The sequence below is a fragment of the Trachypithecus francoisi genome, unplaced genomic scaffold (genome assembly GCF_009764315.1).
Source record: "Trachypithecus francoisi isolate TF-2019V2 unplaced genomic scaffold, Tfra_2.0 Lachesis_group16, whole genome shotgun sequence".
NCBI classification, from domain to species: domain Eukaryota; kingdom Metazoa; phylum Chordata; class Mammalia; order Primates; family Cercopithecidae; genus Trachypithecus; species Trachypithecus francoisi.
Window position 1 is genome coordinate 48784539 of NW_022681461.1, and position 22283 is coordinate 48806821.

The following is a 22283-nucleotide window of genomic DNA, read 5'->3' on the forward strand; positions in this document are numbered from 1 at the left end:
TCAGACACGCCCAGTGAGATGAACCCGGTACCTCAGTTGAAAATGCAGAAATCACCCATCTTCTGTGTCACTCATTCTGGGAGCTGGAGGCTGGAGCTGTTCCTATTCGGCCATCTTGGGTGCCTCCCAAGTGACCTCATTTTAACTTAACTATCTCCATAAATACCCAAGTTCTAAATAAGATCACATTCTGAGGTACTAGGAATTAACACTAATATATCTTTTGCAGGAACACCATCCAACCCATAATAGAGAGAAATCCTTAGGTTTGTAGAGTTTTAGTAAGGAATGCCACCTACAAATCAGTAAATAGATAGAGACATTTATGGTCTGATTGGATGAATGTCAAATTATTTCCTTACTCCCAAAGCACTTGATCCTAAATCTTAAATGCCTTGTGGTCTACTTGGGACAATAACTAGGGGGAAAAACATTTAAGTAAATAGAATTGTGTCAGACTAAATGCTGTAGCAGTTTACTTAGAATAGCTGTGTAGTAAGCATTGCAGAATGTAAATGGAAGTAAATCCAATAGAATTGCGAGGAGGGTACAGTTGATGTGAGCTGGGATGGTGAGGGAAATCTTGCTGGAAGAGGAAGGGCTTGAATCAGTCCTTAATCTTGAGGTAGGAACATGAAGTCAGGAAGAGCTGGAAGCAGATTCACAGATGTGAAAGAGAAACATGGTGTATTGGGAAGCCAACAAGTGGCTGAGCCTGGCAGAAACCCACTCTGTATAAAGGAGGTAATTCTAGAAAAGAAAAGGGGTTCATTTAGTGAAAGGTTTTTAGTGTAAAGATGCTAATCAGTTAATATAAAATAGAGACAAACTGGAATAAAACCCAAAAGATGGTGTTAGAGAAGAAACACAACAACAGATGACACCATTTATGATGCAAGTAATTTCTTCTATGATCTTGACCACCACAAGGAGAACAGCCCTGGAACTATTTTTAACAAGAAATTTATACCTAGAAATCTAGACAAACCACCTAAAATATCAAACTCCTCAGAGTAAAAGTAACTTTGCAGATCATCTACCCTACTAATTTGTTTCTCAGGAGGCTCATATCTGAATTATAACGGTCAGCAGGAATTCTAGCTCATTTTAATGTGCTATCACCTGGAAGACAAGGTGATCAGAAAATGGGAACCAGAGTTTAGAAGTTTTAATTAAATCAAGCTGTGTGTAGGTGAACAGGTACATAAGTATTTTCAGACAGTGGGATGTCATAGAAAAGTGTGTTCGAGTGAGGGAAGGCTGAAGACACTTTATATAATTGGACCTAGTTTTGATGTTATTCTGCTGTTTGGCATGTTCTGTAAAGGAAGTAGGTTTAGATGCAAATGGCGTGCTAGTAATGAGATGGTAAATGTATATCTTGCTGCAAGTGCCATTTTTTTAAGAGCTATTTATTAATTTACAAAATAGCAAAGATGGTTTGACAAGAGTCATATGTAATGTTGGTAACGTTGATTTTATTTTTTTTTGAGTTATTTTAGAGATGATTTTGAAGGTGCGGCAAATTGGCATGGCCAAACTGTTTTTGAGCAGAAATGAATGCTTTGCCACTTCAGGTGTTTGGTAATCTTGGCTATCACTACTTTTATGGAGCCAAAACCTCACAGTGTGCAGGCAGACTTCCAAGAGAAGTGTGGCTGTATCTGCTATTTCCTGAGCCGTGCAAGTTACTGTTTGATAGACAGCCTCGATTCTCATGGTGTGATTTATCATACATGTTTCTGTTTAATTTTTGGCCTTCAAACATATTTTTGCTCTTTAATGTCTAACATCTCCTTTGATCTTTTACTGTATCTTTTCTAGGCCTCTTTTAAGGATTTTCTAGAATAAGTGGTTGTAAGTGGGGAGTAGCAAATCCATCTGCGATTGCTGGGTGTAACTGCTTTTCTGACTTCGTCTATTTCCTTCTTTCTGTAACTCTTCGTGATTCACTCCTCCAGTCCTTAGAGACTTAGCAGGGTAGAGGAGTAACCCAAGTGGCCGTCCGAACTTTGGGAAAATCACTTGTTTCTCTGAGCCTTGGCTTGCTTGTCCATAAAATGGAGATGATACTGCCTGCTTGCTTACTTCAGAGTTAGGAGGATGAAGTGAGATAACATAAACAGTCTTTGGGAAGTGTAATTGATCAGGTCAATGCAAGTAGTTATGAGCACCACACTGCACATTTTCTGAACTCTTGCATTCCTCATGGTTTAGCCAAATAGTTTAGCAGTTCACTCATAACTGTTACCTAACATTGTTTGTTATGTCTCCTGGGCATTTGTCTGCTTTCTCCATCTTTGCTGAGAGCATCTTAAAGGTGGTAAGCATGGTTTCCACATCTGGATCTGTCACAGTGCTTAGGAATGAATGCTTAAATGAGAAACTAAGTTGGACATGTCACAAATGCTCTTCTCCTTAGTCTCCAAAACCGATGGCTACTTTCTCTGACTGACTTTAGGAAACTGCCTCACTCTACTTACTTGTTTCCTATCCTCACAATAATCATCTCTGCATTGAACAAATATTTATTGAGCATGCAGTGATAACAGTTCATATTGGCTAATACTTACAGAATCCTTCATCTGTGCCAGTCCCTGGGCTTCGCCCTTTACGTGGAGATTCTCACTTGAACCTCATAACAACCCTGGGAAGTAGGTATTGCCATTATTCCCATTCTAAATGAGTGAATTGTTAAGTAACTTTCCCGAGATTATTCAACTGCAGGGTGGCAGAGCACAATTCTTTCACAGACAATCCAATTTTAGAGCCCAAGATCCTATATTATGCCTCAGTATCTGGGGGATTTCTTCAGTCTTCTATCTTTCATATAGTTGACATTTTTGAAGAGTACAGGCCAGTTACTTTGTAAAATGTCTCTCCATGTGTGTTTGCTTGATGTTTTCTTATGATTTTTGAATTTTTGACAGAAATAACACGAAAGTGTGCTATGTTGTTCTTAGTACATCATATCAGGAGACAGACAATGATAATGTGTCTCTATTGGTGATGTTTACTCTTATCACTTGGTTAGGATGATAGTCAGCCAGGTGTTTCCGCTGTAAAATTAATAAATATATAGCACTTAATAAGTAAAAAGAAGTATTTTATGGGGGACAATATGAGTTAAGTAAATATCCTGTTCATCATTAACCTTTGACCCACTAGATATAATATTGATGGATGATTACTGCCTGAGTCAATTATTATTATGATGATTGCCAAATGGTAACTATAAATTCTGTCACTCCTTCTAGATTATTAATAGGCATTCTACTATAAGGTAGTTTTTTCTTCTCTCCGGTTTATTTATTTATGAATTTCCACTTTGCTCAAAGGGTTAAAATATATTACTATCAAATTGTCCCAGGCAGGACCAGCAAAAACCCTTTCAAGCTGGCCTCTATGCCCTTTTGACATATACCCCATCGTTCTTTGAGCACTTCTCAATTTTCTGGTACAAGATACTATTTCCGGCTCATTTTTTTCTTCTCCCAATTCCTGCCCAGAAGTCAGCTCTTCCTACAGAAACTGATTCCTTTTAGTGGAGAACGATATTTAGAACCCAAGATCTGGGCACTTGATTTGCTTGATACTACTGGGATATCATTGCTTCTAGGCCTTTCAGAGAGAGCTAGAAGATACTGTACACATAAATGTATAGTTGTATATATTCATTTATATCTGTTGATATATCTGTGTCTATCCATCTATTAAAAACCATGAGTTCATACTGTTTGCAACAGCAATTCAATTCTACTAGATTTATCTTAGTCTTTCCACTTTGCATATTTGTAACTCTATCCTCTGACAGTAATAAATCTGGCTCCCATTATTTTTTATGTATTTATGTATTTGGTCAGTCCTCCCTGAATATTTGACTCCCAGCCATCCTGGCCCAGTGCTGACCCCCGTCCCAGACCAGAGGACCACTCCCCACCAAACCTCATACTAAAGTTCAGTCCCTACAAAGTAGAAGAGGAAAGGAGAGGAAGAAGAAAAGGCCAGTTTGAAAGTTCAGCTCCAGACATGCAGTGCTCCAGTGCCCCCAGGGAGCAAAGCTGAGCCCTGGACATACTAGCTCCTCACCTCCACTGAAAGCTCAGCTTGACTCCAGTGGAGGTTTTTAATCAGACAAAGTAAGGTGACCAGATTCACATTTTTGAGTGACATTTTGGTGGCTGTGGCCTAGGGAGGAATTGGAAACTGAGAGATGTAGAGATAAATTGGGAGCCACTAGTGACAGTCCAAGAAACTGAAAGTGAGATGCATCCTAGACCCTGTATGTGCCCCTCCTTAGGCTTTCTAGAGTTTGCACACTCAGTGGTGTCTGGTTTATTATTGTCAGATTGCTGTCCACCTCCTGACCTCAGAGGCATCCTAAGGGAAACAAATATCTTTGGAAGACAAGAAAATCACAGGACAGAAGTGTTGGGCAGAAATGTCAAGCTAGAGGGTTACGCACAACTTTAAAGAACGCTTCTGACAAATAACTTCAGTTTACAATAACTTCAGTTTCCTCCAAACCAAAACTTCATTTTAAATTTCTGGATAAAGAGAAACTTTGCTGCAAAAGTCGAGGTCAAAGAAGGTTCTTAGGGCATAATAGCTCAGGGTGGGGAGGGTCTGCCTTTAGAAATTATGAACATTTATACCAGCAACAAACAATGAGTTTCTGGAGGCAATAGTCATTACCCTCTCTAAAAGAGTAGAGGAGCAAAACCTTGGCAACTCACATAATGAGCCCTTGTCCAAAAGAAGGCAAAAAAAAAAAAAAAAAAAAATCCTCCTTTTGTATAGCTAATACAAACACAAGCTGCCAAGAAGGGTCAACCATCATGGGTCGTTGATTGCCCATATTAACCCTGATGGCCGCCTTTACAAAAAACTAACACTTGGGGAAGACCACACTCTGCCTTTGCCCATTTGGCTGCCAAGTACACTGCTGCTTTACAGAAATAACTGCGAGTGGACTCATGGTCCTGGGTGGTATCAGTATGTTTGTTTCTATTATTTAGAAATAGATCTGTCATTTTGTCATCTGTGATTTTCTGAAACTGTAAGCACCAGGAAGCTCAGCATTTGCCACTCAGGTCTATAAATACTTTGTTCTACTGGCCTTAAGAGATAGTATAATATAATAATTAAGCATGCAGGAGCCAGGCCGCCTGAGTTTGAATGCTGATTCCCTTGTTTACTAGCTGTGTGACTTTGGACAGGTTACCTAACCTCTCCGAGTCTCTGTTAGTTCATCCTGTATAATGGGGTAACTTACAGTACTTTTCTCTCTAGTAAAGAAGTCAATATATGTTCCCACATCTTGGGTAAGCTAAGTCCTGGTTTCTGCTGAGACCTCAGTGAATGAGGCTCGGATCATGCAGAATTGAGCTCATAAATCCACAGAGCTGGTCCCGTGATAAGGAGCAGCTCCATTCTCAGTGCCTTTGTGTCCACATCATGGTGGACTTGGGCGTGACACAGGTGCCACGGCATTGAGGGAGACCCAGCAGCAGGCATTTGGGGCCATGATTTGAATTCTCCAGGCCTCAGCTCCTGCTTGTGAAAATGGAGAGGATAATAGTACTTATCTCATGAAGCCGTGGAGAGGAATAAAGGGGGTAATGCACTTAAAGCAACTAGCACAGAATCTGGCTCATTTAAGTGTGATATGAATGTCAGTATCACTATTGTTATTGGCAACCATGTGTAATGTCAGCTGGATTGTGGTCACATCACAGTTTATAGCTCATGCATGGCTAAGGGTGCTCTGCCCAGCCCAAGTTCAGGGACTGGCCAGATCCAGGCAGAGTGACAGGACCACAGTCTAGTAGGCTGGACTTTGGGCAGAACTCCAGCACTGTCTGGGAAACAAAGTGGAAATTAGGAAGCCAAGTTGAAAGCTTAAAATCCAGTTAAAATGACAGGCCGATCCAGGCACACTTGAGGCTGGGCAAAGGGCAAGAAGACTGATTCCAGCCATTAAGGTGGAGGGAGACCCTCTGTCTCCTACCTGCCCCTGGTCAGAAGTCAATTGCTCGGGTGCTAGGCAGGGTCAAGCCAGGAGGACTTCAACTGTGATCTGTCAACTCATGGAGCCTTTCCTGCAAGCAGGTTTTGACAAAAGGGACAGAAACGGGGAGAAGAAAGACTCAGAGGAAAGAAAGCAGTATAGTAAAAGAATGCTGGGGAAAGCAGCCTTCCAAATATTTTGGCCAAAAGCCCAACCATGAAGCTAAACACCTGAAGCCTAGGAGCTGAGAGAAACCATAGCAATCATGTTTACCACCCTCCTTTTCTAGGGACACAATCCTTTAGCCAAAACCACTGGGGCAGATGTGTTTCAGATTCCAATTTTTTTTGTACTTTAGAAAGATGTTAGGATTACTAAGACATAAATTGAATAACACCCCTAGCAATTTCTGGAGGAAAGCACCATAATCCAACAGGCTAATCTTGCTGCGGTAAAATGTATAAATATTTACACAAAGTGGGATGCAGCCTGTCAAAAGCATGCCAATTCAGATCCAGTTTGTCACGAAAAGAGTTTACACCACACTGAAGGAAAATGTGTGGTGTTCAGAGCTCCTGGCACCTTGAAGTTGGGAGTAAACAGTTGTATATAGGACACAGCTAAGATGTCCACCAGCCATGTGACTAATCCAGAAGTACATATACAGTTCACTGCTAATTCAACTCAGTTTTTCACTGCATACTAACATCTACCAGGTCCCAGGCACCATGCTCAACACTGAGGTTCTGGTCGTGTATTCATATTCAGAGCTGCTATGTCAAAGTACCACAAACCAGGTGGCTTAAAACAATAGAAATTTATTGTCTCACAGTCATAGAAGCTAAAATCAAGTCCAAAGTCAAGGTGTCAGCAGGACTGTACTCCCTCTGAAACCTATAAGGAGAGTCCTTCTTTGCCTCCTCTAGTTTCTGGTGGCTGCTGGCACTCTTCGGCATTCCTTGACTTGTAGATGCATTGCTCCAGTCTCTGCCTCTGTTGTCACATGGCATTTTGCCTGTGCGTCTCCCTGTTTTCTTATAAGAACACAGTCACATTGGATCAAGGGCTCACCCTACTCTAGTATGACCTCATCTTAAGCGATTACATCTACAGTGACTCTATTTCCATGTAAGGTCACGTTCTGAGGTACTAAGGGTTAGGACTCCAACGTATCTTTTTTTGGAGACACAGGTCAACACACAACAAGTGGCAAACCAAAATAGGCATAGCCCCATGCTTTCATCAAGCTAGCAGTCGAGTGGGGAAGTCACATTACAAGTATGCTGAGAATTTTCAAAGGGGGAAGTATTCATGGGACCATACAGTAAGAGAATTTTACCCAGTTGAGAGTTTCCTCTCTGAAGAAGTAGCATTTTAAATGGAAATGAAAAGATGAGTAAAAGCCAAGCAAATAGGGGGAAGAGGTACTCATGCCCTCACTCTCTGATGCCTAGACCAGAGCCCCGGTCCTCCTTGCACTGGGCTTCTGCAGAAGCCAGGCCCCTCAAAGAAGGACTCTAAGTGTCTCCCAGGCCACCGCTCATAGCCAACCTTGCCCCTAAGCCGGCTCTGCCTGGCCTGCAGTTCCTCTCTCAGAAACAGCCAAAGGCACAGAACACAGAGAATAGGGCATCAGCACCCAGCAAAACCCAGGCCCACAGTTACAGCCTCTCTGCAGGAGAGAAGTAGGGGAGAGTCTCTGCTTTCTCTTTTTTGGCCTAAGTTGATTACAGTACTTTTTGCCCAGAATCAGCAAAGTCCTTAATATACAGATAGCTTCTGCTGACCTCCGTCCATGAGAATGCAGTGCACTTTTATCAGGGCAGACAGATACATCTGTTATGTGTTTCTCTGAGCAGTGCTCAGGTGGCCTCATGGCTACTAAAATGCCTCTGCTTCAAGGTCCCAGGGGCTAAATTTCTGCCAGAAATGGTGGTAGAGTTTGGGGAAGTAAGGACATAAAGCCTCTACTTTGATGAGCTTTGACCTTGGGACAGAATTAGCTGTGTAGGCAGCTACTTAATGAGACATACAAAGAGGGGTCACCAGCATTGGCCATGGATGTTAGATTTTGTTTTACACCCACAACATTTTAGTATTTCCCTTGAGTGGAACGAAAACCTTTTTTGAAGCATAATACACGTAAGGAAAGTACACACAAATCCTATGTGTACACTTGGTGATTTTTCATAAAAGGGACCCAGATCCAGCACTAGATCTAGCAAACACCCCAGAAGCCCATCCCACTCTGCTCCTCTTCTAGTTTTTACCCACCACGGGTAACCAACTTCCTGGCTTCTAACACAGTGGATTAGTTTTAGCTTTTGAGCTTATATAAATCACACAGTATCAATTTTTGTGTTTGTGGCTTTGTTCATTCAGTTTTATGTTTGTGAGATTCATTTTCGTTGTTGCTTATTGTTGCAGTTTATTCTCATTGCTTTATGTAATCTTGTGTGAATATACCATAATTTTTTATTCATCCATGTGTTGATGAACATTTGGGTTTTTCCAGGTTGGAGCTATTATGAGCAGTGTTGCCATGGATATTCTTGCATATGTCTTTTGATGAACATATGCAAATTGGGGAAAGGCATATACTTGTATTGGTTGTCTATTGCTGCATAAAAAGTTTCCCTCCAAACCTAGTAGCTAACAATGACAATAAACATTGATCACCTCTCACAGTTCATCTGAGTGAGGAATTTGGAGGCATCTTGGACATGCAGTTCTGGCTTGAGGTCTTCCCTGAGGTTGCAGTTATCTAAAGGCAAGCTTGGGGCTGGAGGGTCTGCATTCAAGGTAGCTCACTCACATGGCTGGCAAGTCAATACTGACTATTGGTGGGGAGGCTGCAGTTTCACACATGAACTTTCCTTAAGATTGTCTGGGTATTCTCATGACATCATGGCTGGCTTCCCCACCACCATGAGTGGGCAAAGAGAGAGCATCAAATTGGAAGCATTATCCTTTTTGTGACCTAGTCTTGGAGGTCACATAGCATCACTTTTGCATCATTGTATTCATTAGAAGTGAGCCACTAAGTCCAGCCCATACTCAAGACTCTACCTTTGGAAGGAAGGCATGGCAAAGAATGTATGGATATATCTTAAAACCAATAACACCACAACGTTGTAAAGCTTATAATTAACTTAAGCTAAGGGTTTAAAAATAAGCTGATAGAAATTTACACAAGGATCTAAAAGAAAGAAATTCAGCCAGCTTCTCCTCTTCTATTCCTTTAAAACTTTGCATATATTCATAGGAGAGTTTTCAAGGTATTTTTTGGAGACAGCATGGTACAATAGAAAGGGCAGAGGCTTCAGAGCCAGAAACAAACAAGTCTGAATCCTGGATTCACTACTTACTAATTATGGGTACTTGAACAAGTCAGCCTCTTGGATTTCCAGGTTCTCTCAACTGTAAAATGAGGATAATCAATAGAGCTTACCTCATATTGTTCTGGAGGCAATTAAATGAGATAATATGTTAAGGTGCCCTCTATGATGGTAGGTCTCACTGATTTGCTCATTTAGCCAATAACATTAACTATCTAAAAGGTGTTCTGATGGACCCTGTGAGTGATACAAAACTGACTCAGAGGCAGGCTCTACATCAGGAGGTGTATACGCTCGTAGTGCCCTTGACAGGTAGAATAATCATAATACAACTGAGAAAATGGTCAGTGTCTGGAGCAAGTGTGGATACAGTGTTTTAAATATGGATTATATTTGGACATACAGAAATGAAAGACGTTTTGAAGGGCAAGGAAAGGGCAAAAGATATTCCAAATTAGAAATACAACTTGCATAAAGACACAACTAGAAAACTATGGGGCATAAATGGAGAAAAACAAACAGATTATTACAGATATGGGTAACCTTACTGTAGATGAAAGGAGGTAGTGGACACAGGTTGGAAAGTTAGTTACATGTCAGAGCAGTAGGAAGAGATTGAGCGCATACACTTAGTCTTACAGTCTGATGAAAAACATTAAGGCCAAAAAATTTTCAACCAACTTTCAGGACAAAAGCTAGGTGGGACTAGCTACTAAAGGATCTACTTACCATGCTTTTTCTTGGCCAATTCCTGTTTGTAAAATCTTTGTGCCTCAGATTGTAAACAGAACTTTCTAAAACTGATCTTTAGAGGATGCTTCTGACTTAGAGCCTGAGCGACTGAGCTTTGTCTTTATCATTCCCAGTCTGGAGGCTGCATCAGCAGGGAAATGCAGTGGGATTGTTTTCATAGGCCCTTAGCTCACTGTAAATGTACTTCTTAAGATTTGACCCTTTGGAAATGGCCAGTTCATGCACTCAACTCATCTGCTTATTTGACTGCTACATCCAGATCATGAGCCACTCTCTTCACTTTATTTCCCCTCAAAAAGACTGATCGATTGAGCAGCCTTCACTTCTGTTACATTATCCAGTCCCAGGCAGTGATGATATTTAAACATAAGACAGAGACGTTTCTATGCAGCGATGGAACTTTGAAGGAAGCTGGAGCCAATGACCTTTCACTTTGAAGCCAAAGAATTACAAGCAAAAAATTTTCAGTCTTGCTAAGAATTGGGGCTGGAGAAATTAGCAGAAAGTCCTCTTTAAGCCTCACTATTCAGTATGTGGTGCCCAAAGCCTTTATGTACTCAATCTATGTCTCATCAAGCATTCCCCTCTTAGTTTGATGAAGTTTATATGTCCCATCAGAATAAACATGGTTGTAACCATTACTGGTGATTTTGTGGGTAAAAATTGGATATTCTATTTTATCTCCCTCTCTGCTTTAATGTAAATAAATTCTTTTTTTTTTTTTGGCCGGGCGCGGTGGCTCAAGCCTGTAATCCCAGCACTTTGGGAGGCCGAGACGGGCGGATCACGAGGTCAGGAGATCGAGACCATCCTGGCTAATACGGCGAAACCCCGTCTCTACTAAAAAATACAAAAAACTAGCCGGGCGACGAGGCGGGCGCCTGTAGTCCCAGCTACTCGGGAGGCTGAGACAGGAGAATGGCGTGAACCCGGGAGGCGGAGCTTGCAGTGAGCTGAGAGCCGGCCACTGCACTCCAGCCTGGGCAGCAGAGCAAGACTCCGTCTCAAAAAAAAAAAATAAATAAATAAATAAATAAATTCTTTTTTTTTTTATTATACTTTAAGTTCTAGGGTACATGTGCATAATGTTCATATCATGTATAACTCCCCAATGCAATCCCTCCCTCCTCCCCCCTCCCCCTGATAGGCCCCAGTGTGTGATGTTCCCCTTCCCGAGTCCAAGTGATCTCATTGTTCAGTTCCCACCTATGAGTGAGAACATGCGGTGTTTGGTTTTCTCTTCTTGTGATAGTTTGCTAAGAATGATGGTTTCCAGCTGCATCCATGTCCCTACAAAGGACGCAAACTCATCCTTTTTGATGGCTGCATAGTATTCCATGGTGTATATGTGCCACATTTTCTTAATCCAGTCTGTCACAGATGGACATTTGGGTTGATTCCAAGTCTTTGTTATTGTGAATAGTGCCGCAATAAACATACGTGTGCATGTGTCTTTGTAGTAGAGTAATTTATAATCCTTTGGGTATATACCCAGTAGTGGGATGGAAGTCAGGAAACAATAGATGTTGGAGAGGATGTGGAGAAATAGGAACACTTTTACACTGTTAATGTAAATAAATTCTAGAGCATTAAGGGAGAGGATAGATTCTAGGCTTAGGATAGAACTGCCAGCCAATCTTGGGCTGGCACTTCCCACTTTCCCAGCTAGGGATTTTTACTCCATTTGAGTTCATGGGAAACGTTCTCTGCACAGGTACTAAGGGTGTGTTCTCTTCCTCTCTGATTTCTTCTCAGGTGGGAAATTGGCAAGTGGAGTCCATGTAGTCTCACATGTGGGGTCGGCCTACAGACCAGAGACGTCTTCTGCACCCACCTGCTTTCCAGAGAGATGAATGAAACAGTCATCCTGGCCGATGAGCTGTGTCGCCAGCCCAAGCCCAGCACGGTGCAAGCTTGTAACCGCTTCAATTGCCCCCCAGCCTGGTACCCTGCACAGTGGCAGCCGGTGAGTTCTGAGTTACTCAATATTGGAGCTTTTGTTTGCAGCAGTGACTCAAAAAAGGGATGCTCTCTCAGAGTGGTTTTGTCCAGGGATGTTAAAGAGATGTTCAAGGTCTGCTCATTTCTCCCTTCTTAGTACTCCCCTAACCTGATTTAAATCCAGATCTTTTAATTACAAATATCATGCTTTTTCTACTGTATCACATCCCAGTGACCTCCAAAAGCAATGCAGATGACCCATCTGTTAACCTGAGCATATTTATGACAAAGCTGTCACCAAGCTAAGGAAAATTTTTTAAAATAAAGACAATGTGGTGGGGTTTCCATAAAGCTAAATTTGTTCTTAATTTATACCCTTTCTAGTTTTTTTGCTGTTTAAAATTCTAAGAAATAAGGGTAGTAGGCAATGATTTTTTAACATCATTACTTAGCAATATAAGAAGTTAGAAATGCTGAGCCAATTCCAAGTATTTTATTTTCCTGGTCCTGTGAATTCCAAAAGTCTGGGAACCATTGTTTCAAAACAGGGGTTGACAAACTGCAGCACTCAAGCTAAATCTAGCCTGTAGTCTTTTTTGTGTGTGTAAATAAAGTTTTATTGGAACACACCCATTATTTTACATACTGTCTATGGCTGTTTTTGCTCTACAAGGCAGAATTGCATGGTTGTGATAGAGAACATATGGCTCATAAAATCTAAAATATATGCTATCCCTTTACAAACAAAATTTCTGATCCTGTACCAGGCATATATAATAATAGCACAACTATTTTATCATAATTTCCTTTCTAAACACAATATGCATTTATGAAATGTTCATCTTTTTGCATGCCTTTTAAAAACAGGATTTTCAGTTGATTGCATAAAATCTTATTTTGCAATTTGCTCCCTATGAGGACATAAGACACTGCTTTAAAGGGACAACAAAGGTCACAAAAAGTAAGCATGAAAGGTGGAGGGGACATACATCTCTGTTTCACTGAGACAGTTTTTTCACTCTCAAAAGTGTCCCAGTTTGGGTGATAAATGATATGATCATCAGTGGAGAAGGAGAGAGGATGACAGCTCACATACCCTTGCCTTGTGCAGAAGGGGCTCCCATTTCCAGGCAGCCACGTGTCCTCCTCTGTGCTTTCTCCTAATCATTTGGCAGAGCCCCCTCCTTCCCCTTGCTCTCTGCCCATCTTGGAGCTGTTTAGTAAAACACTGAAAGAATCAAATACTGATGAATAAGCAAAACACTAAAGTATGAAGTGGCTGGTAGCAGACATTAAATATATATTTTCTTTTAGAGCTTAAATGTATATGGCCAAGTTCATTAATTCCATGATACTATGGATGGTTTGTGGAAGAGGATGTCATATATTTTGAACACCAATGTACCAGCACTTAAGAAATATATATCATCGCACACCAAGCTGAAGTAAATCCTCACAACAATTCAGTTAAAAGTAGGTTTTATTGGCCTTATTTTAGGTTTGAGGTAACTGAGGCAAACACAGCTAGCAAATTTGGGGTTGGCCATCCACTCAGTCTTATGTGACCCTTTCCACTATACCAAACCCATTGTGTATGACTCAGAGGCCCTTCAGGGATTAAACATGAGCACTTTTGTTTTATCGATGAAGTAACTGTGGCCTAGATGTAGGCTTGCTTAAGATTATAAAGCCTGGACCAGAACCCAGGTCACCTGATTGCTAGTGCATTTATACTAAGTTGCCTCTAATTGGAATGAATCTAACCCATGACAATCCTAATAAAAGGTGAGGAACCATCTCAAATCAACCTCCACTGTTGAAATTGTTAAGTCCCTGTATTATTAGTAGCTTGTTGCTATTAGGTACATAAGTTATGGATAAAATGTTTACTGAATGATGAAATGAACGAATAGATGAAGAATAGTCCTTATAGGCCCTAAAAATGCTGGCTTTACATCTTACTGGTAAGTTTTTTATGGTTTACAGGTCTTAATATTGTTCTAGCCTTGAAATGCAGTGAAGCATCGATGTCTTTTTGATAGCCACACATGCTGTTGAATAATGACATTGACTCATGATGCTTTTTCAGTTTCTAGGGCACAGCCACATATATGACCTTTTTCTGGTCAGTAGCCACCACTACCACCCAAAGGCCCAGTATCCCTGTTTGAAACAGTGGACTTCCAGAGAATCACTTATTCTTCAATTTTCATCTACTTTGGGCCTGTGAAGATACGCATTAACTTTGAAAGCTTTCCTATTTCCTTCTTTTAGGGAGAAGCGTTTGAGGATGAGTCAGGTTTAAGTCCATTTTTCAGGTTGGGAAACTTAATAGTAAACAACTGTTTAAAGTTCATCCAATGAACCTTTAAAAAGTCTCTTCTTTCACATCTGAGACACAATAATTGTGAAAAATAGTCAAACATAACAAGAAATAAAGAACACAGAAGGTCAGCAGTGTTTCTATACTCCAGAGACAGTCCTGTTAACAGTTTGGTGCATAGGGTCTGTTTGTCCAGCAGGTGAAACCCCATCTCTACTAAAAAAAAAAAAAAAAAAAATTATACACACACACACACACACACACACAAATTAGCCTGCTGTGGTGGCAGGTGCCTGTAATCCCAGCTACTCTGGAGGCTGAAGCAGGAGAATCACTTGAACTCAGAAGGCAGAGGTTGCAGTGAGCCGAGATTGCACCACTACACTCCAGCCTGGGTGACAGAGCAAGACTCTGTCCCCCCCCCCCAAAAAAAAAAGAATCTTTGATCATTTTTAGTAATCTCTAAACCTGGAGTAAACAATAGACTATTCATCTTACATTATTTACTGGAATCCAACTTCATTAGTTAAGTTTTGTTGGGAAAAATTAGCTATTGCTGACTGCTTGTGAGAAGAAACCATTGTTTATGTTGGATGGTGCAATAAGTCCAGAGGAACTTCAGGGATCCCTAGGCTAGTTGGCTGTAGGTTTAGAACTCAGCTTAGTTAGGACACCAGCTGTTGACAATCCATCGCTTGGTTAGCCCTGATTCCTCAGCAGTTCTTACTGGAAAAAGGGAACTTGGTGTACACTCACCTGGTCTTTTCCATTTAGCAAGGGTCTGCCAGAGGATACTGCTGAGGTCTCCAATCCTTCAACACCCAACCTACACCCTCTTTCTTATGAAAGGAAAGGACATGGGGGAATCACATGTTTCATTTAAGGAATACAGATAACAACCTGATAGACATTACCTGTTTGAGGGGAGAAACTCTCTCTCCTCTCTATGTGAACACAGTGTTGCCACTGACCTCATGTGCATGTTTCTCTTTCTGGAGGGAAAAAAGCCTAAATTATGTAAATTGTCATCTGCCAGATAGGAATGCAACCTTCTTTGTTCTTTGTAGAGTATTTGTCTGACAAATGGCAAATAGCCAATATTTACACATTCTGCAGGTCCAGAGAGGACCTAGCATGGAGTCCAAGTATTGATGTTAAGATCTTGTTTTAGAAACAAGCAGAAATGAAACAGAAATCTAATTCTAGCTTGGGTTGTTAGGGGACTGTCTTTATTTCAGTTCTGCCTCTTAATACTCTGCCCTTTGCTTTTCATCTCTGGTCTGTGGGAAGGATTCATATTTACCTTTACCAATTTATGAATAGCTTTAATATCTTGTTAGTTTATATTTGGATGGCTTTTGAACACTTATTTTATGTGCATTAGTCCTCTGCATCTTCTGTAATTTATTAAATACACTTATCATCATCATGATCCTCCTCCTTGATATGGGTTATAAGTGACTTTTTGCACACCTCATGAGGGATCATATTACACGGGTGAGTTACAACACCATGATTGAGAATCACTGTTACCTATACCACAATTTAGTCTGAAACACCTTGGTCATGACGGTCTACTGCTAGGGTTTTTCTCAGTGGCTCTAAAGCCAGTACATGTCTTGTTCAGGCCTTCATCCCTCTGCGCATCTGTCCCTGCCCTGTCTCCAGGCATGGCTCTCCCATCCCTGCTTGTACACTCCTCTGCCCACCTACCATTTCCCACTCCCCTCTGCTGGTCAAGGCCCAGCAGGCAGCCTCCCTCTTCTGCAGTGACTCCTCTATTATCCTTCTACACTGAAACCACATGGTGTTCAGGCGCAGACAGCTCACTTAACAACCACATGTTACCCGCTCAGGTGCTTTCTCATGACTTCTGAGTTAGACCACAAGGTCAATGAAGGCAGAGACCAAGTCTCAGTGAGACCCCATAACTCTCAGGACACATCTGCAAAGTGTTGAGTTTGGTGCTAGAAAGGTACATGCCCATTCTGCTGGTGTCATTTATTGAATACTTGCTACATTTCAGGAGCTGCTGCTTTTGATAATGAGAGCATCACTTTCTCTGTGTTCAGCACAGCTCTAGACACTTTACATATTTAGCTCACTTAATCCTCACTATCCTATGTGATTGTTACTAATATTATCCCCATTTTGCATGTGAGGAACCTGAAGTACTGTGAGCTTAATAGGAATTTGAACATTCTCTTTTAGAACTCATTTGCTGCACTTGGCCTCTCTCTTTTGAGCCTCACAGCAACCTAGTGAGGAAACCAAGTCACAAGGCTGGTAAATGTGAAAGGGGCCCTGTGTGCTTCAAACTCATTTTCTTTTCCACTATGCAGTATGGCTTTCCCAAGACTTCTTTACTATCTGCTCTTAACTTAAACTATGAAGAGACCTGGTAACAGTCCTAAAATCAGCAGTTTACAGAACACTCGGAATTTGTTGCCTCTATCCAGGACAGTTCATCTGTGTGTTGGCTTCCTGTTGCTGCTGTAACAAATTACCACAAACTTGGTGGCTTAAAGCAACACAAACTTACTATCTTATAGTTCTGGAGATCAGAAGTCCCAACTCAGTCTCACCTAGCTAAATTGAGGGGAGCAGCAGGCCTATGTGCCCTCTGGAGATCAAGGGGAGGATCTGTTTGTCTTTTCTGGCTTCTACAGGCCACATGCTTCCTCGGCTCATGGCCCCTTCCTCCATCTTGCTCCCACTGCTAATTCTGTCCCTTCATCCTCTCTCTCTGACTGAGACCCTCCTGTCTCCCTCTTCTAAGGACCACTGCGACTACCTCAAGCCAAATGATCCTGGATAATCCAGGATCATATCTCCCTCTCAGAAGCCCTCATCACATCAGTTAAAGACCCTTTTATTGCACAAGGCAAAGTGTTCACAGGTACCAGGGATTGAGATGAAGATATCTTCGGGGGCCATTGTTCAGCCCACCACCACATGCTATTTTGTGGGCGAAGCACTTAGTCTCCACTAGCACAAGCTCCTTGAGACTGGGAACCTGTCTTCCACTACCCTTTTGCCTCTCTGCGTCTAATATATCAAGGTATACATCATATGCATCAATATTCCTTCATTTTTGTTCTAAAAATTAAATTGAAATGAGGAATTGAAGAAAAAAGGTGCTGAAGGGTTAAACTGAAATGAAGTGGTCCACTTTGAAACATAATTTATATTTCTCTATATTGCATATGTTTTATGTTCAAGATTGCGTCCACCCAACTGTACATACATATTGCACACATCTGTGCAGAGACAGAAACAATCGCCACACTCTCCGGATCCCTGCCTTGCTTAACACTGTGATTGTGTTGCCATTTCCCTCTAAACCTTTCTTAATCGAGGTCACATTCAAATGCCTGCAGTTCAGCTGTGTGAAAAAGCATAAGGGAGAGGAGTCCCTGCTAGTGATATAAAGAAAAAGGGAATTTTAATGATAACTATAAATGTCTGAGAATTAAAATTTTCATTTTCTAGATTTAAACACACCTACATACATTCAAGCAAAGACAAAAATACCTTTGGTTGGGATTAGAGGACAGAATTCTGGCAGAGTCACATAGTAATCAGTTTTGTTATATTCCAGTGACTAAAATATAAATCCACATAAGTTAGAGGCTATATTTATTGAAAATTTTCTCTCCCAGGGAGGAAAAAACTCTTAGGATGTTTATCTCATTTTCAATAGTGTGTTTCATAAGGAAATGGACACTTGATCCTATCTTTAGAGGCAGCAATAAACATAGCAAAACAAATTGAAGGTCCAGCTTCACATGTGGTTGTTTTTGTTTTGATTTATTAGCAGGAAGCTGTTTGGCATAATTGCTCTGATGTTGATGGGTGTGCAGCCCCTTGCTTCACACCATAACAAGAACATGAAACCTTGAAGGTACAGTGTACACCCCTTGTACTTCCAGAGTCAAGAAAGCTTAATTGAGACTAGATGAACAAGGGAATTCTAATCCCCAAAATGGCCAAAGACTTCTGTTCTCATTTTAATAATTATGTTTAGTAAGTGAGATTCCAGTTCTCATGTTTCTTTCTTTCCCTAGGTCCTAATTCAGTTTGGCTCAGCTATGACCTCGACTGTGTACATAGCACTGTGTCCAGCTGCCTTTGGGCTCCCTCAGTCTCACATGTTGCTAAGTTACCTCAAACTCCAAAGGTCTGACTCCAAGCTTGATACACAGCTGCCTGCCACCCCTTCCCCTATTAACCTGGTCTTTCGTCATTGATCATTATCGTATGGGTGACACCACCATCTGTCCTGCTTTCTACCTGGAAACTCGAGCCATTATCAGCCTCACGCATCCTTCACGCTTAGTCAACATCTATACCCTGTTGTATTCCATCTTCTATATCTCCCCCACCACTCTCTTCCTTTCTAATCCCTCTCCTTACAATTAACTCATCAAACCCTTACAGTCTTTTACTTGATCTCCTTGTCTCATCTTGCCTAACTCTCATCCAGTGTTTCCCAACTTGGTATTGATGATTCTTTACCACAGGGTCTCTCTTCCAGCCTTTAAAACATTAATATGCAATGAGAACCCCTGCACAGGGTTATGGTACGCAGTGTTACACATACTTATTTAACCAGAAAGCCCCTTCTCCATGGCATACCTATTAATACCTCACAAAGCAGTATTGTTTGGCACTTACTGGCCTATGCTGCCTGAGTCATTTTCAACAAATTGGATCCTGTTACCCCCTGCTTTGAAACCCCTATTGATACTCCATGGTTTTAAGATTATATCCAAAGCCACTTCACCATGTGCCCCTAATCTAATGTCTCGGAATAATTTTCCACCTACTCTTTTTCATGGACCCAATGGTGCACCGTCTAAGGACTGCTCTGAGTCATCTGAACATGCCAAGTCCCTTCGCACCTTGAGTGCGTACATACAGTCTGACTATGCCACATCCTCATCTCCCTGGAGACTGCTCATGTCCCATTACTCTCTAGAGCTTCCCCAAGTTTCCCAGAAAGATTTAATTGCACTCTTTGTTGTATTCCCTTTTTGTAAAACTGATCACATTGTATACTAACTTTTTCTCCCTCACTGGACTGCAAATACCTGAGGCTTAGTAATCATTTTTTATAAGTCCCCAGCATCCAGTACAGTGCCTAGCACTCAGTGGGTACTTAAAAAATGTTTGGTGAAAGAATGAATAAGTGAATGAGGAAACAAATGAAGTGAGTTGGAAGTTGTACGCAGAGTGCAGAGTCCATTATGTTAAGTGGAAAGTTGACCTTACAAACAAAACATAAACATCACTTTGTGTTGGGTTCAATAATATTAGTAAAAGTGTCAAGGAAATCAACTCAGCTCTCAGTAAATTAAACTACCAAGAAGAAATCAGAAATTCCAATACAGGCAGAATTTATTAATGTACTTATCATGGGAAAATCTTTAAAAATAAAGGACACTTGGGCCATTACATTTTTTGTGTAGAGACATAATTGTTTTCCTTATTGTGTATTTTTTACTTTTCTTATAAAAGTGAACCCATGACCTCATATTATGAAACGTGTATGGCAGCTGGTATAAGCAATATAAATACTATTTTTGTTATTTGTTTTGCTTATTGCATATGTTTAAAAATAATACCCCTTACTGGAGATTTATCTCTTCATACTAGAATATTATTTTAAATGATGACTCATAAAGGCAAACATTTTTTATTTAATTTCATTACATTTCTCTTGCCATTGCTGCTTTGGAAACATTTTTTTCTTTGCATCCTGCCTCTTGCATAAGAACTGTTGGCCTCACCAGGTCATCTTAGCACATTCACAAAGTCATCACAGACTTTGGAACCTTGACTCCTTTGAAATTCATCTTCTACAAGTTTTTAAAATTTCTAAAAATACCTTTCATCAATGCAAACACACTGCAGAAAATTTGAGAACACAGACAAGACAAGCATTTAGGAGCAAAATCCCTGACATTTACTCAGCTAGATGGCTGCCTCCCATACCTGGAGCGTCAGAGTCTCCAGCAGAGCCCACACCGTCACTGGCTGAAACCCACTGCTGCCTTACTGTGAAGCAGCTCCTGGCTAACGATAAAACAGCCTGATAAAAGGTGGATGATCAGCCCATCAGCGGGATACTTGTTTTACATCTTTTTAACATCTGGATTTGGAGCTCTTTTGCTCATCCAATCATCAATTCAACAAACATTTATGAAGTGCATGCTCTTTGCCAGATACTCTACTAGGCTCTGGGGAATATAAAGATGAATGAATTCCCTTTCCTCAAAAGACTCATAATCTTGTGTGCATGCAGGGAGGGAGAGGAAAATAGCAGGCACATAAACGATGAGCCCCTTAGAGAAGAGATAAGATACTCTTCTAGGTCAGGGTGGGTTGGAGGTGATCTGTTTGCCAAAATGCAGAGTGGTTAGAGGAGGCTTTAATAAAGAAGTGGCCTTTTAAAAAATAATTATTTTAAATTAATTTTTGTGAGCAATAGTCAGTATATGTATTTATGGGGTACATGAGATGTTTTGATACAGGTATGTAATGTGAAATAAGTACGTCTTGAAGAATGAGGCATCCATCCATCCCCTCAAACACTTATCCATTGAGTTACAAACAACCCAATTAAAGACTTTAAGTTTTTTAAAAAATCTACAGTTATTATTGACTATAGTCACCCTATTGTGCTATCAAATAGTAGGTCTTATTCATTCTATTATATATTTTTGTACCTATTAACCACCCGACCCTCCCTCTCAGCCCCTCACTACCCTTCCCAGTCTCTGGTAACCATCCTTCTTCCACTCTTCCATGGACCAACTTCTTCCATGGACATGTCCCATATATATGAGTTCAATTGTTTTGATTTTTAGATCCTGCAAATAAGTGAAAACATGTGATGTTTGCCTTTCTGTGCCTGACTTATTTCAGTTAACATATTAACCTCCAGTTCCATCCAGGTTGTTGCAAATGACTGGATCTCATTCTTTTTATGTCTGAATAGTACTCCATTGTGTATATGTACCACATTTTCTTTATCAGTTCGTCTGTTGACAGACACTTAGGTTGCTTCCAAATCTTAGCTATTGTAAAAAAAAAAAAAAAAAAATACTGCAACAAACACAGTAGAGCAGATATCTCCCTGATATACTGATTTCCTTTCTTTTGGGTATATATCCAGCAGTGTGATTGCTGGATCATATGGTAGCTCAATTTTTACTTTTTTAAGGAACCTCCAAGCTGTTCTCCCTAGTGGTTGTACTAATTTACATTCCCACCAGCAGTGTACAAGGGTTCCCTTTGGTCCACATCCTCTCCAGCATTTATTATTGCCTGTCTTTTGGATAAAAGCCATTTTAACTGGGGTGAGGTGATATCTCATTGTAGTTTTTTTTTTATATATATATACTTTTAAGTTCTAGGGTACATGTGCACAACGTGCAGTGTTGTTACATATGTATATATGTGCCACGGTGGTGTGCTGCACCCATTAACTCATCATTTACATTAGGTATATCTCCTAATGCTATCCCTCCCCTGTCCCCACACCCGATGACAGGCCCCAGTGTGTGATGTTCCCTTTCCTGTGTCCAAGTGATCTCATTGTTCAATTCCCACCTATGAGTGAGAACATGTGGTGTTTGGTTTTCTGTTCCTGCGATAGTTTGCTGAGAATGATGATTTCCAGCTGCATCCCTGTCCCTAAAAAGGACATTAAATCATCCTTTTTATGGCTGCATAGTATTCCATGGTGTATATGTGCCACATTGTCTTTATCCAGTCTGTCATTGATGGACATTTGGGTTGGTCCCAAGTCTTTGCTATTGTGAATAGTGCCACAATAAACATATGTGTGCATGTATCTTTATAGCAGCATGACTTATAATCCTTTGGGTATATACCCAGTAATGGGATAGCT

The 22283-nt window shown here is 40.8% G+C and overlaps 1 protein-coding gene across 2 annotated transcripts in view; it reads left to right on the forward strand.

The window, feature by feature from the left end:
• The window catches only part of ADAMTSL1 (ADAMTS like 1), a 979130-nt gene that overhangs the window by 812838 nt on the left and 144009 nt on the right, over nucleotides 1-22283 (forward strand). For both annotated transcript variants that reach the window (XM_033237422.1, XM_033237423.1), the window contains one exon: nucleotides 11857-12067. In XM_033237422.1, coding sequence (XP_033093313.1) covers nucleotides 11857-12067 — 211 coding nt within the window. The remainder of the gene's footprint in view (nucleotides 1-11856; nucleotides 12068-22283) is intronic.